Raw genomic sequence first — 14,085 nt, 5'->3', positions numbered from 1 at the left:
TGTCTGAATACATAAGATAAGGGAAAGATTTAACACACATTGCTATAGTCATGCAAGACTGATAACGTGTGTGTGTGTGTGTGTGTGTGTGTGTGTGTGTGTGTGTGTGTGTGTAAGCTAGTGCTCGAAAGCTAGTGCGAACGCTGTTTTCTATTATGTATTTCTGCATTCCCACATTGATCCACTATAGGTGAGTGGTTGCCTTACCCTGATTTTGTGTCCCTTGAGCAATTTCCACTATCATTATAAATATTTGAAAACCCCAAAAGCAATTATGCAACAAGGACAATCTTTTGCCATTTGGAGCCGAAGTCACAGAACACTACTGATATTTAATATCAGTTTGGGGCCATTATCACACTGGATTAATAGAAGAGATACGCAAGATATCCGAAGAGCAACACGTTTCATCATCGGGATCATTTAGTCAGCATAGAGCATTATGAAGATGCTCAACATTTTTGAGTGGCAGATGCTACAAGAGAGGCAAGTCTGTATATATAAAGTAGGATAAGGAAGCAAACAGGGAGGAGGCCATAGACACAAAAGTACACACATTAAACAAAAATCAGGAATTCATTTATACTTTTAACATTCACAAACTGCTCTTTTTACAGGCAAAAATGTACGCAAATGTCTCTACTAACTTAAAATATTTTCGTACCTGAATATGGTGTTGCTGTTATTATTAAACCGAATCAGATGATTAGGAACTTCATTCCTAATTATCTTAACAAAACACAACAAATAGGTCTCAACCATGATCATTATGGCTATTAACTGAGTGGCTTTAATTTGGTTTAGTCACAATGTCACAGACGTGTTCACAGTATACTTGTATTCTTACGGCTATATCACAGCAATGCAAAACATGAAACACAAATGAAGGATGATTAATGAAATACACTGTACATAACAATGACTGAAGAAACAATTTCTTATATAAAATAACACTAGTTACATGCAGGAAACTGATGAAACGAACCCAATTTTGTAACACTGTAAAATTAATGCAACTGAGAGTCAAAGAGATGAGATGTTTCAGTCTTCAAACGATTTCTCCTTGTAACATCAAAATGGCACAAGACATATTAAACTTAGTAAAATCTCTTCCGGCTGTTTTCTTGGTGCTTTTGATAGAACATAATTCCAATGACAATAAAAGCAATAACTGCCAGTGTTCCCAGCAGCATTAAAATGAAGATCTTTAAACCACTGAGTGATGATGGCTTTGGATCCTCTACATGATCTGGGAAAAAATACACAGTATTAAAACATAGTTTCTTGATAAAAATACTTATCAAAACATAGTTATAGATGAATGCTATCTTACCTCTTGGTGGCTCAAAAAATGCTGCTGAAGGAGAAATTTGTGACCGATCTTCCTCGTCTTTTGGCTGTAAGAAAATAAATGTATGTAAGAACACCAAAATAACCTTTTATTGCCATCCTTTGCTCACAAAGTTGGTAAACTTACATCGCTTGGCATATCAAGTTCATAAAGACGAACTGACAGGATGTCGTGGTTATCACTGAGGTCGCCTGTAGCAGCAGTCATACCAAAGTAGTACCCAGTTGGTAGTCTGACTCCCTTCACAGATAAACATTCCTTCCAAGCAGCTTTGTTCTCAAAATCTGTCGACACTGAAACATTTCATTCTAAATAAGCCACTGGAAAGTATGTAGGAAATTAAAGTAAACAAAGCATCTTATTTTGTCTTCATAAGTGGAAAAAAAGTTACCCATGGTACACTGAAATATTCTCTCCTTCTGAACACAGACAAATTCATAAAAGGTATAAACAGGTATTTTTATAGGCTAAGTGCTGCAGAAACTACTTAGAAAAGCTTGTCAACATGCTACAATCTAGAATATAATAAGCAAAGAGAAACAGATTGGAAAGTTCAAGAGCAGCAGACAACTAATGCACCTGAAGAGCTTCAATTTAATTTGTGCTGTTAGTAATGTGGAGTTAAATACAAATATGTATGTAGTTGTTCTCAGTCATTTCCAACACTTCCAGCACAGTGCTAGATGAAAGAATAAAACCAATAGTCAGCATAATAGCCACTAAGTTCTGCATAACACACATGGAAATTTAAGTACATTATGCAGCATTTGTTTAAAGCGAACATAGTGCAAAAAAGAGTAAGAAAAATAGGATATTATATTACCCCTTCAGAGTAAAAATAAATCGTTTATCATCGTGAAAATCATCTGACATATCCTATACCCAAGCAAAGTAATACCCCATAGCTACTACTACAATTTATCAGAACAGCTGGGTCAGGGATGAAAACACCGCATTAATCATGTTCAGGTTAAATAGACAGTTGGTATTAGTCCGTGTTAAGTTATGTAAATGCTTTGTTTGTACTGTTAGATAAAAACAGCAGCTGACTAGAAGAAGACGGGGTCAGTGGCTTCTCTCAAGGCAGATATCTTTTTAATAACGTACATCAGCATAGTTTCGAATGAGAGCTCCTGTGAAGTTTGGAAGTTAGGAGATAAGGTACTGACAGAAGTAAAGCAGTAAGGGTGGGCTGTAGCTCATGCTTGGGTAGCTCAGTCTGTAGAGCATTTGCCTGCGAAAGTCAAAGGTCCCGAATTCGAATCTCAGTCCAGGACACAGTCTTAATCTGCCAGGAAGTTACATACCAGCACAAACCCTACTGCAAAGTGAAAATTTATTACATAACTGTTTTTGAAAAAATTACACAAACTCTTCCAGTTGTCTAGATCACAAACAATATACAACACTTCATGTGATGATTAGTTTGAGTTGTTCATAGCACCATCCCTCAGATTTGAAAGAACAAGATGAGAAACAAAATTGCTTTATATAAGATTGACTTAAACAGATTTCAGCAACACACACATTTCAAGGTACAGTAATGTATAAAAAGCAATTGCAGACCAATCATGGTACAGTCATTAGTAAGGTTAGAATGAATTTTCTGCATGTTTTACTGTTTTATATGAAGGAAAAGGAGCTATCAGATGATCATGAATCATAATCAATCTTACTACATTACAAAAATAGGGACGTAAGAAACAAGAAAGACATACCAATCTGATATTGGAGACAACTTGATAAGGCACTGGCCGTACCAAGAAAATAAAAAAAATAATGATTCTAAACCAATGGGGATAAATGAAAATAAATTATTTTATTACAAAAAATGAACCAGCATGAAAGCTATAAGTTGTGATCAGCAGACCACATGAATAATATATACAAACATACCACACTCATGAAAAATGCTGAATATAAAATTTTTTACACTTGCATCGTTAAAAAATGTATCTTGTCTAAACCAAAAAGAAAAAAATATACAAGTACACAAAGCCTATCAAACTTGTTTGTGACCTATTTGAATCCATAATAAGATTAACTTGTGTGTGCTTGTGAACAATCAACAACTGTCAGATAAGGCAGTACGTGGCGTGCAAACGCGCACATTTACAAAGCATGTTACATAATAGAAATAAAATTATAGTAGTAAGTAATAAAAATAAAAATTAAGAACAAAAAGAAAAACACATCCGATGTCAAAGTTGTAGTGATGAAGCAATTATCAATTTAAAAGAGGAGAGTTGCTAACAAAGGCAAAATATTGAATTAACGTTAAAAAACAAGAATTACAATATAAATGTCAATGTACGAGTACAGAATAAAAGACATTATGACCAAGCAATCAAAATAACAGAGGTTGAAAGGCTGCCAATGTGGGTGAAGCGCCACCCAAAATGTGAATGCAGCAGAGAGCGACATTGAGCATGCATTAACAGATGGATGTAGAACGATGGAAATGCAGCTCGCAGTTGTAAAGGCAGCACATGGTACAAACCTATCTCCAGTACATGTTAGCCTCATATAATTAAAGAAGTTTGTCGAAAATATTGAAGAAATAATTTTTATTAAATTCTTGTTGTTCATTTAATATAAGATCAGGGCTTTTTTTCTTACAACTGTAAACTTCTGATTCCTCCAATATATCGAGCATTCTTCCTTTGGGCATTGCATGGCAGCTCCCTATCATAGCCAGTGTCCTGCGCTGTATGTCCCTTTGCAGTGACATACATACTAAAGGCTACTTTATTTTGGCTGAACACACATTTCTGAAAACTAGCATCAAAAGAACAGCTCGTCTGGCCGATATAAAACTGGTCAATGTCATTACATTTAATTTCATATGCTCCTGATTTATTAAACTTATTTTTTCTAGGACCAACTTGGTGGCAAAAGTATGATTTTTGTGTGTCAGTTGTTTGGAAACCAAACCTAACATTAGTTTTACAAAAGCACTGTTCAATCTTGAGTAACACATGACTGTTTAGGCCATAGCTACAAACATACTTTGTATAAAAAATTTTAGACTTGAGGTCAATTTTGTAAGTGTGATATGTTTGTTTATATAATATTATTCATGTAGTCTGTTTATGACAACTTTCCAATATTTGTAATGAAATTGTTTCCTTTTATCCATATAGGTTTAGAATCACTCTCTTTTTACCTTGTTGGTACAGCCAGAAGTTTACTGAAGTCTTTAATATGAGGATGGTATACGTATATTTATTCCATTACATTATTTTTGTAAAGTCGTAAAATTGATTATGGTTCATCTTCATCTGATAGTTGCTTTTCCTTTCTTCCGTAGTATCAAGGTACACAGGCGATGTGGTCTAGCTTTAATGTATATGTTGACTTAATGTCTTACCACAATTGGTATGTCATAATTTTTTGTATATTGCTTTACCCTCATATATGTATATTCTTGAAGTCACCTATAGCAATTTTCTGCTTCTGCTTGTTCCTTCAGAAATGAGGATGGTTGTATGAGCAATCGAAGCGAGTTATCAAACTTAATTTTGTATACTGTTTGCAATGTGGACAATTAAAAGATTTTGTATTAAATTTTTTAAAGGTGTAACTTGCCTCATTCCACATCCCTGAAAGGCTCCTCTTCACGATTGTGTTTGTGGAACACAATGTGTGAAATAATGAACAAATTGGAAATCTTGCTCAGAACGCTGTATGGGATCTCAGCAGGACTTCTGCTGAACAGATGTCCTGCACCTCTTCACTGCCTCATTGAAAACCAATATTTCAATGCAACATAAAACATGTATTTCAAGCATCAGAACGTGCCAATGAATTTGGCAGTGAGCATCCAACCACAAGATTTCAAAAATTTGCAAAGGTTTGACTGAATAAGATTATTTACACAATGACATCTCTCCGAATACAAAAACAATAATTCTGTTGCCTTATCAGATGATCATAATGAAAACATCCGAAATTTCTGATCATCTTCAGATTTTACTTTCATGTCTGTATGGTTGCTGTATTTGCTCTCCCCATTCGTGGTTCATCACATACTCCAGTCCCTCATAAGGAAAATACACAAGAATCATTCAACATAGTTCCTATGTTAAAAATAGTTTCAAAATTGCACTGATCATAATTATTACTACAGTATCTGTGAAGGTTTTGGTAAGTATAATGGCCACAAATATTATAAAGCACATGGGGGTTCTCACGAAAAATCTGCAGCAGCTTTCAAAGGCAAAGACCTAGACATAAATGGCCTTCTAGTTACCTATTATGACCTTGCATGAGCATCATTACGAATTATTCGTCTAAACTAACATTCTTATCACAATCTTACATCAGTAATCATACTGCACATGCCAGAATACGATATAAAGAAAAAGGAACCTTGTAGCAATATTAGTTGCTCGTTTTCAGTCCATTCACAAATGCTGTCAAGAGGATGTCTGCATGGATGGTTGTGATGTTTCCCTGCACAATTTCTCTAGCTTTACCACTGAAGTTGGTCCATAAAATGTATGCAGGGGAGTAGGGAGTAGCATTTCCTAACTGTTTTACTAATTTTAAGAGCAGCCCCATTCACAGTGTCTTAATTGAGTTTTTTTTGTGTGTGGGGTTTTAGGGCGCAAAACATCTAAGGCCATAAGCACCCAGTATAGAACCAGAGAATGCTTGAACCGCAAGGGGAAAAACCATTACGAGGTCCAATACAAAAAGGAAGAAAAAACAAATCTAAAAAATCAAGAAGTTACGGAAGAGTATCTAAAAGACATTGACAAAAAATGGGAGTCACCGGGTAGAAATTAAATCTCATTTGCTATATTACTGCTTTTAAAAAAATTTAAAACGCGAGCCACAGCTTGCACATAATCTGCTAAAATGTCCAGCAAAGCAGGCGGCAGCCCGACCCTGAGACATAAGTGGCTAAAATAGGGGCAGAGGATCAGGAAATGTCTTGAGTGTTAATGGCTGGCTACAGAAAGGACAGCTGGGTGCAGGGTCGCCACTCAATAAGTGGCAGTGACTAAAGCAGCAGTGCCCTATTTGCAACCGAACTAACATTATTCCTCACGGCGAGACGGCTGGGAGGAAGTCGACCAGGCTGTTGGGAGGCGTTTCACTTCCGAGTTTATTCCCATGAAAGGAGCACCAATCGTCATGCCAAAGTGACGTGATACACTGGTAGAGGAAAGCACAAATATCTTGCGAGGGAACAGAGTACGAGGCGGGCCGCCCGAGACAGACAGCGGCCTTGGCTGCAGCATAAGCAGCGTCATTCCCAGGTAAACCAACATGGCCAGGAACACAAATGAAAATCACTTAGGCTCCCAAATGGAGACAGTCCTGAATCCATCAAACGATGGGGTGGGCTGGATCGGGAGCATCTAGACTCTGAAGGGCACTGAGGGAGTCAGAGCAGATCACACAGCGAGTGAGCTGGTGCTTACAGACACAGTGAACAGCCTGATAGAGGGCAAAAAACTCGGCTGTAAAAATTGTGCATGGTCAAGAAGCCGGTATTGAAACTTATCAGTCCCAACGACAAAAGCACAGCCAACGCTGTGGGCGGACTTTGAACCATCAGTGTACAAAAATATGCTATCGGCAAGTTGTGACAGAAGTTCGAGAAATTTGCAGCGATACGTCAGCTCGGGAGTCGAATCCTTTGGGAACGAGCTGAGGTCAAAAACAAACAAAAACCTGTGTCTGAAGCCAAGGTGGTGAAGGGCTCTCTCCCATTCGGAAAGTGCATGAGGTGTGAACTGCAGTTGCCGAAGCAGGTGACGAAAGAGGACACCGGGAGGCCGCAGAGAAGAAACGTACATCTCACACTGGCGGTCAAGAATGCCATCAAAAAAAGGGTCACAGGTTGGGTGCCCTGGCATGGAAGAAAGCCGACAAGCATACCTACTGAGTAGGATGTCACGCCAGTATGACAGTGGTAGTTCACTGGCTTCTGCATAGTCTCTCAACAGGGCTAGTACGGAAGGCACCAGTGGCAAGACTGATCCCCAAATGGTGTATTGTATTTAGACGGCGTAAGATAGAAGGCCGTGCAGAGTAGACAATGCATCCATAATACAACTTGGAGCAGACACGAGATCGATAGAGGCAGAGGAGGGCAGTCCAGTCAGCCCCCCAAGAGGTACCACTCAATACACGAAGGACATCGATGGACAGGGTGCAGCATGCAGCCAGGTAGACACGTGGGGAGACCAACTGAGTTTCCTATTGAACATAAGCCCCAAGAACTTCGTTGCATCCGCGAACGGGAGAGGATTTTGGTCCAGTCGCAAAGACAGTGGGAGAAACGCCTTGTACCGCCAGAAGTTGACACAAACTGATTTGGAAGCAGAAAAGCGGAAACCATTTGTGACACTCCACGAACAGAGATGGTCCAGACAACGCTGAAGACAGCATTGCAGAAGACACGTCCGCTGGGAGCTGCAATAAATAGCAAAGTCGTCAACGAAAAGAGAGCCGGAAATGCCAGCTGGAACGCAGTCTATAATGGGGTTGATGGCTATGGCGAAGAGGACGACACTCAGTACGGAGCCCTGAGGCACATCGTTTTCCTATGAAAAGGTGTGGGATAAGGAGGAACCCACATGTACCCAGAAAACTTGGTCCGTTAAAAATTCCAGGATGAAAGTGGGAAGAAGACCGCAGAGGCCCCATGTGTGCATAGTACGTAGAATGTCTGTCCACCAATAGGTAACATAGGCTTTCTCCAAATCAAAGAAAACTGCCACTGTTTGTCGCTTATGCTGAAAATTATTGATGATGAACGTTGACAGGGTGACGAGATGATCAACCGCGGAGTGGCGCTTTCGGAACTCTCACTGAACATTACTGAGAAGAGGGTGTGACTCCAGCCACCACACTAATCGACCATTGACCATGCATTCCATCACCTACAAACACTGCTGGTAAGGGAAATTGGACGATAGCTTGAAGGAAGACATTTGTCTTTACAAAGCTTAGGTAGGGGAACAATAATAGCTTCACGCCAAAGTGTGGGAAATACACCGTCAGTCCAAATACAGTTGTAGGTATCGAGGAGAAAGTGTTTTCCCAGAAGAGGAAGATTCTGCAGCATGAGGATGTGGACTGTATCGGGCCCAGGAGCAGAAGACCTGGATGAGGAGAGAGCATGCTCTAGCTCCCTCACAGTAAAAAGAGTATTGTAGCATTCTCGATTCAAAGAGAGAAAAGAGATTGCACAAGCCTCATCCGCCTGTTTTCAAGGAAGGAAGGCAGGATGGTAGTGGGTGGCACTTGAAACCTCCAGAAAGTACCGACCCGAAGCGTTGGAAACATCGACAGGGTCGACTATGAAGTTTCCCGCCACAGTCAGACCAGAAATCGGGGAGTGGGGGGTAGGCCCGTAAAGTCGACGCAGGCCACCCCAAACAAGAGAGGACAGTGTAAATCTGTTGAACAAGCTGGTGAAGGAAACCCAGCACGCTTTCTTACTTTCCTTAATAGTGCGATGGCACTGCGCACGTAGTTGCTTGTAGCGGATGCAGTTCATTAATGTAGGATGACGGTGAAAGACACGAAGTGCACGTCGTCGGGCACGAATCGCATTGCTGCACTCCACAGTCCACCAAGGGAGTGGGACTCAACGGGGAGAAGTAGTGGTACGAGGGATGAGGATTCGGCAACCAAGGTAATAATGTCCACAAGGTGCTCAGCCTGATCATCGGGGCTGGGAAACAGCCGGTCGTCAAAATCTGCCAAGGAGGAATATAGCCTCCAGTAAGCAAGAGAGAATTTCCAATGAGCGGGCCTCTGTGGCGGGGTATGATTATACAGGCGAGTCACACAAGGGAAGTGGTCACTCGGTTAAGTATCGGAAAGAGCACACCACTCGAGACATTGAGTGAGATGGGCAGAGCAGATCGAGAGGTCTAAGTGGGAATAAGTGTGCGTGGAATCAGAGAGAAACATGGCTTTGCCAGTGTTAAGGCACACGAGATTAAGATGATGAAGAAGATCTGCCAAAGGAGAACCTCTCGGGCAGGCAACAGGCGAACCCCAAAGAGGACAATGGGCATTGGTGTAACCAAGGAGCAGAAAGGGTGGAGGAAGCTGAGCAACAAGCTGCAACAGGGCCGCCCTAGTGACAGCAGAAGACAAAGGGATGTAAATGGTGAAGAGGGAAAAGGTGAACTCGGGAAAGAAAACACGAGCAGCAACTGCTTGCAGGTGGGTGTGCAAGGCGATAGGACGATGACAATCATCATCTTGTAGATACCTATGACTGTATTTGGACTGACGGTGTATTTCCCACACTTTGTAGAAGCAGCATGACCCCACCATGAGTAGGAATCCCTGCTGTAAAGGGACGGTCCATCCGTAGTGAAGTAAAATGGGAAAGAGCAAAATGGTCTTGAGGACGTAGCTTTGTTTCTTGGAGACAGACTACAAGCGGACATTGAGAGCGCAGGAGCAGCTGGAGGTCCGCCCTGTTACCACCGAAGGCCACGGATATTCCATTTTAAAGGGTCATAAAATTTAGAAAACACCAGAGAATGAAGAAGAAACAATCACCTTGACGGCTGCTTAGGGTGAGCTGTCAATGGAGGACAGCCACTAGAATCCACAGATGGAGGATCTTCGTCCATCAACTCAGCGGGATCAATGGAGCTTCCCCAGTGTCGGTCAGTTGAAATGGACCGACGAGTCAGAGAGGGGGAAGACTGTTTGCCTTTGGATGATTGTTTTGGCTTTTGGCGATTGGCAGAAGAGCCAGACGGGTGGAAACTTGAGGTACGCAAGAAATCTTTCCGGAAATATTCCTTTTTGAATTGACAGTTCGCTGGCTGCATTGCAACCGTCTTCGCAGGTGAGGGCAAAGAAAGGGTAGCAGAATCTACAGCCTGGGAAGCGGGAGATGGAGTGTCTGCTTGAAGGTGAGGCAACTTTGCCACGATTGAACTGAACTGAAAGTCACAAGTTTGTGTAGCCATGTTTTTCGTGGGGCGGGGAGAGGCTAACATGGTGCTGTAGCTTCCAGACAATCAGTTTACGGCTCGCCAACAGTATACGGGCAACAGGAAAAGGTACCGTCTCCTTCATCCTTATCTCTTGAACAGCCTGCTCATCTTGATAGATGTGACAAGAACGAGAAGCAGCAGATGGTCTCCATGACAATGCAGCAAGGGGAAGGAGGTGGACAGGCACCTTCATGTGCATTCCTGCTACAAATGACACATTTGGCTGCGTTTTTACATGACGTGCTGGTATGATTGAACTGTTGACATTTACAACACTGCAACGGATTGGAACTATAAGGGCGTACAGAGATGACTTCATAGCCTGCCTTTATCTTGGTAGTAAGTGTTAACCAATTGAAACTTGGGAACAATGTGCGAGTGGAAAACAAATCGGCAGCTTTCTTTTTCATAACTATGAACAGCAGTAACACCCTGATCCGATAGATAATTAGTTATTTCGTCCTCCGTCAAACCATCCAACAGCCGGGTGTAGATAACAACGCGGGACAAGTTAAGTGTCCTGTGGGCCTCCACTTTTATAGGATATTTGTGGAGGATTTGGGCCTTCAGTAGTTTCTGGGCCTGGAGAGCACTATCAATTACCACTGCAGAGATGAGAGAATGACTTCACAGGGCCGGAGGTGCCATCCACGCCTTTCTGTATAACAAAGGGGTTAACAGTAGCAAATGTCTCGTTTTTGTCTAAACGTGAGACTACTAGAAATCGAGGCGCAACAGGAAGAGACATTGAGGCAGGTGCCTCATTCCATTTTTGTTTATGAGAAACACTCTGAGAAAGAGAAGGAAAGTCAACATTGGGAAGAAGTCCCCCACGATTGCCAGCATCTCCGATGGCGCACTCCTTCCAGCAGGGGCCCTCCAAAGGGGAGCTCCCGCCTTAGGCGATTGTCCCCACCTTAGGTCACACTTCCCGAACGACTGACAGAGGGACCACTTGGCAAAGGCAATCACCCCTCCCTGGGCCTGGCATGTACCAGGTGGTACCTGCGGGTCCTACATGCCAACTCGGGGCGGGGAATTACCCGTTACCCAGTCTCCTGCTATGCAGCAAATGCGTGGGTGGCCGTCAGGCACACACAGGGAGGAGAAGAAAAGAGAAAGAAAGGAGGAAAGAAAGAATGGCCATAGCAGAGGAAAAAGAGATCAGAACAAGGAAAAAAAGGAACAAGGAAAGAGCGGAGCAGGGGAAACTGAACAGGGAAAGAGGAAACAGGGAAAGAGGAAACAGGGAAAGAGGAAACAGGGAAAGAGGAAACAGGGAAAGAGGAAACAGGGAAAGAGGAAACAGGGAAAGAGGAAACAGGGAAAGAGGAAACAGGGAAAGAGCAAAACGAGGAACGAACAGTGCAGGGAAAGAGCGACGCAGGGAAAGAGCGGCACAGGAAAGGGGCAGCGCAGGGAACGAGCGGCACAGGAAAGGGGCAGCGCAGGGAACGAGCGGCACAGGAAAGGGGCAGCGCAGGGAAAGAGCGGCACAGGAAAAGGGCAGCGCAGGGAAAGAGCGGCACAGGAAAAGGGCAGCGCAGGGAAAGAGCGGCACAGGAAAAGGGCAGCGCAGGGAAAGAGCGACACAGGAAAAGGGCAGCGCAGGGAAAGAGCGACACAGGAAAAGGGCAGCGCAGGGAAAGAGCGACACAGGAAAAGGGCAGCGCAGGGAAAGAGCGACACAGGAAAAGGGCAGCGCGGGGAAAGAGCGACACAGGAAAAGGGCAGCGCGGGGAAAGAGCGACGCAGGAAAAGGGCAGCGCGGGGAAAGAGCGACGCAGGAAAAGGGCAGCGCGGGGAAAGAGCGACGCAGGAAAAGGGCAGCGCGGGGAAAGAGCGACGCAGGAAAAGGGCAGCGCGGGGAAAGAGCGACGCAGGAAAAGGGCAGTGCGGGGAAAGAGCGACACAGGAAAAGGGCAGTGCGGGGAAAGAGCGACACAGGAAAAGGGCAGTGCGGGGAAAGAGCGACACAGGAAAAGGGCAGTGCGGGGAAAGAGCGACACAGGAAAAGGGCAGTGCGGGGAAAGAGCGACACAGGAAAAGGGCAGTGCGGGGAAAGAGCGACACAGGAAAAGGGCAGTGCGGGGAAAGAGCGACACAGGAAAAGGGCAGTGCGGGGAAAGAGCGACACAGGAAAAGGGCAGTGCGGGGAAAGAGCGACACAGGAAAAGGGCAGTGCAACAAATACAAATTTCATGAATGTTGTAGCTCTGTTATTAATTCAGTTTTTGCAATCAATCTACTTTAACACATCACAGCAGTATCTGAGCCCGGCTCATTGTATTGTAAGCTACTGTCATCAGAAGCTACATCTCATAAAATATGTTATTCAAATAGTCCTGATTGCTAATTTTTTAAATAATGTTGCAGATTATAAATTAGGGTTAGTCACTTCAAGTTGTTACACTTCTCATCTTGTCCATCAATTGTTTGTTTGTGGTTTTAGGGCGCAAAACTTCTATGGTCATATCTTGTCCATCAAGTCTGCAGCACCTTTTATATGGTTTTCTATCATACACTGTGTACTTGTCACTCAGACTATTATTCAAATAGTGTAGGATAACGCCTCAAAACCCTTCCTGTTAAACACAATGTAGGGTTTACCTTTTCCATTGTAATATTCAAATAGTTGCTTCATATTATACTATTGTTTTTTTTTTTATTTTTTTTTTTCATACCAAACTATTTAATGTATGACAATGAAAAATTATTTATGGATGATGCTATACTGCAACAGGTAAAATTTGTCTACTTATAACTACAATTTGCATGTTGGCATGTTTAGAGAAGTATGGCAGTCAGCACATCCAGCACTGATCCTGAAGTGTCACCTAGATTGCTGACTACCTACTCTTCAGCAGCACATATTTAATTATCATGTCTTTCATACGTATTTGTTGTATTTTAGCATACACACTATACCTCACGTGGTCCCTCATTCCCTTGTTTCTTGGCATAGCCTTCTCTTTAGCATACTGAATAATACACTACTTTTCTTTCCCCGGCACAGCTAAATATGACAAGAGGGAAGCCCAGTTGCACTTCTGTCCTCTACCATCTTCTTTGGTTCTGTCACATCATCACAATGCAGTTAAGTATAGGAATTAAATTCTACACTTTTTCAAAGTAAGTGAGATTAAATGAAAATTGTCATTATAACAGCCATTTACTTAATGCTTAAATCTTTATACTACAATGAAAGAATACAATTAACTTCATAATGACCAGTTGTGGCACTAATTAAAAACTAAGCATTTTTCTCATCACCATCTCAGACAGAAAAGCTTCAGTCCCCAAATCAGCATAGATTTAGAAGTATCACTCCTGCAAAACTCAGCTTGCCATTTTCTCACACAATATTCTATGAACCACAAGCAGATTTTGTATCCCTAGACTTCTGGGAAGTGCCCCGCTGGAAACTGTTGATAAAGGTCCAAGTATGCGGAAAATGTTTCCAGGAATGTGAGTAGCTTGAAGGCTTTGAAATGGAATTACTCCATTTGCTACCATTCTACTCCTTAGATATTTTTTTCTCTTTTTTTTCATATAATATACTGGTAGTTAACATGTCATATCTACATAAAATATTGAAATTCTAGTTGAGGTAAAATTCCATTAAAACTTATTATTCAATAGTTCATTTAAGCCAGGATGAGCCATTTAGTTTTACACAAACTTTTTCTTTTAAGAGAAATTGGTAACTGACAATGTTCACATACTGTGTGTACATAAAAGTATTCT

At 42.1% G+C, this 14,085-nt stretch overlaps 1 protein-coding gene across 1 annotated transcript in view; it reads right to left on the bottom strand.

Annotated features, from left to right (window-relative positions):
* Positions 1-557: 557 nt before the first annotated feature.
* The window catches only part of LOC124787772 (vesicular integral-membrane protein VIP36), an 86,383-nt gene continuing 72,855 nt past the window's right edge, over positions 558-14,085 (bottom strand). The window contains exons 5-7 of the mRNA XM_047254661.1: positions 1,478-1,644; positions 1,334-1,397; positions 558-1,249 (exon numbers count right to left, since the gene is read on the bottom strand). Coding sequence (XP_047110617.1) covers positions 1,098-1,249; positions 1,334-1,397; positions 1,478-1,644 — 383 coding nt within the window. The 3' untranslated portion in view covers positions 558-1,097. The remainder of the gene's footprint in view (positions 1,250-1,333; positions 1,398-1,477; positions 1,645-14,085) is intronic.

This window comes from Schistocerca piceifrons, chromosome 3 (assembly GCF_021461385.2).
Source record: "Schistocerca piceifrons isolate TAMUIC-IGC-003096 chromosome 3, iqSchPice1.1, whole genome shotgun sequence".
NCBI classification, from domain to species: domain Eukaryota; kingdom Metazoa; phylum Arthropoda; class Insecta; order Orthoptera; family Acrididae; genus Schistocerca; species Schistocerca piceifrons.
The sequence above is the reverse complement of the archived record's forward strand: the minus strand, read 5'-3'. Positions and strand labels throughout refer to the sequence as shown.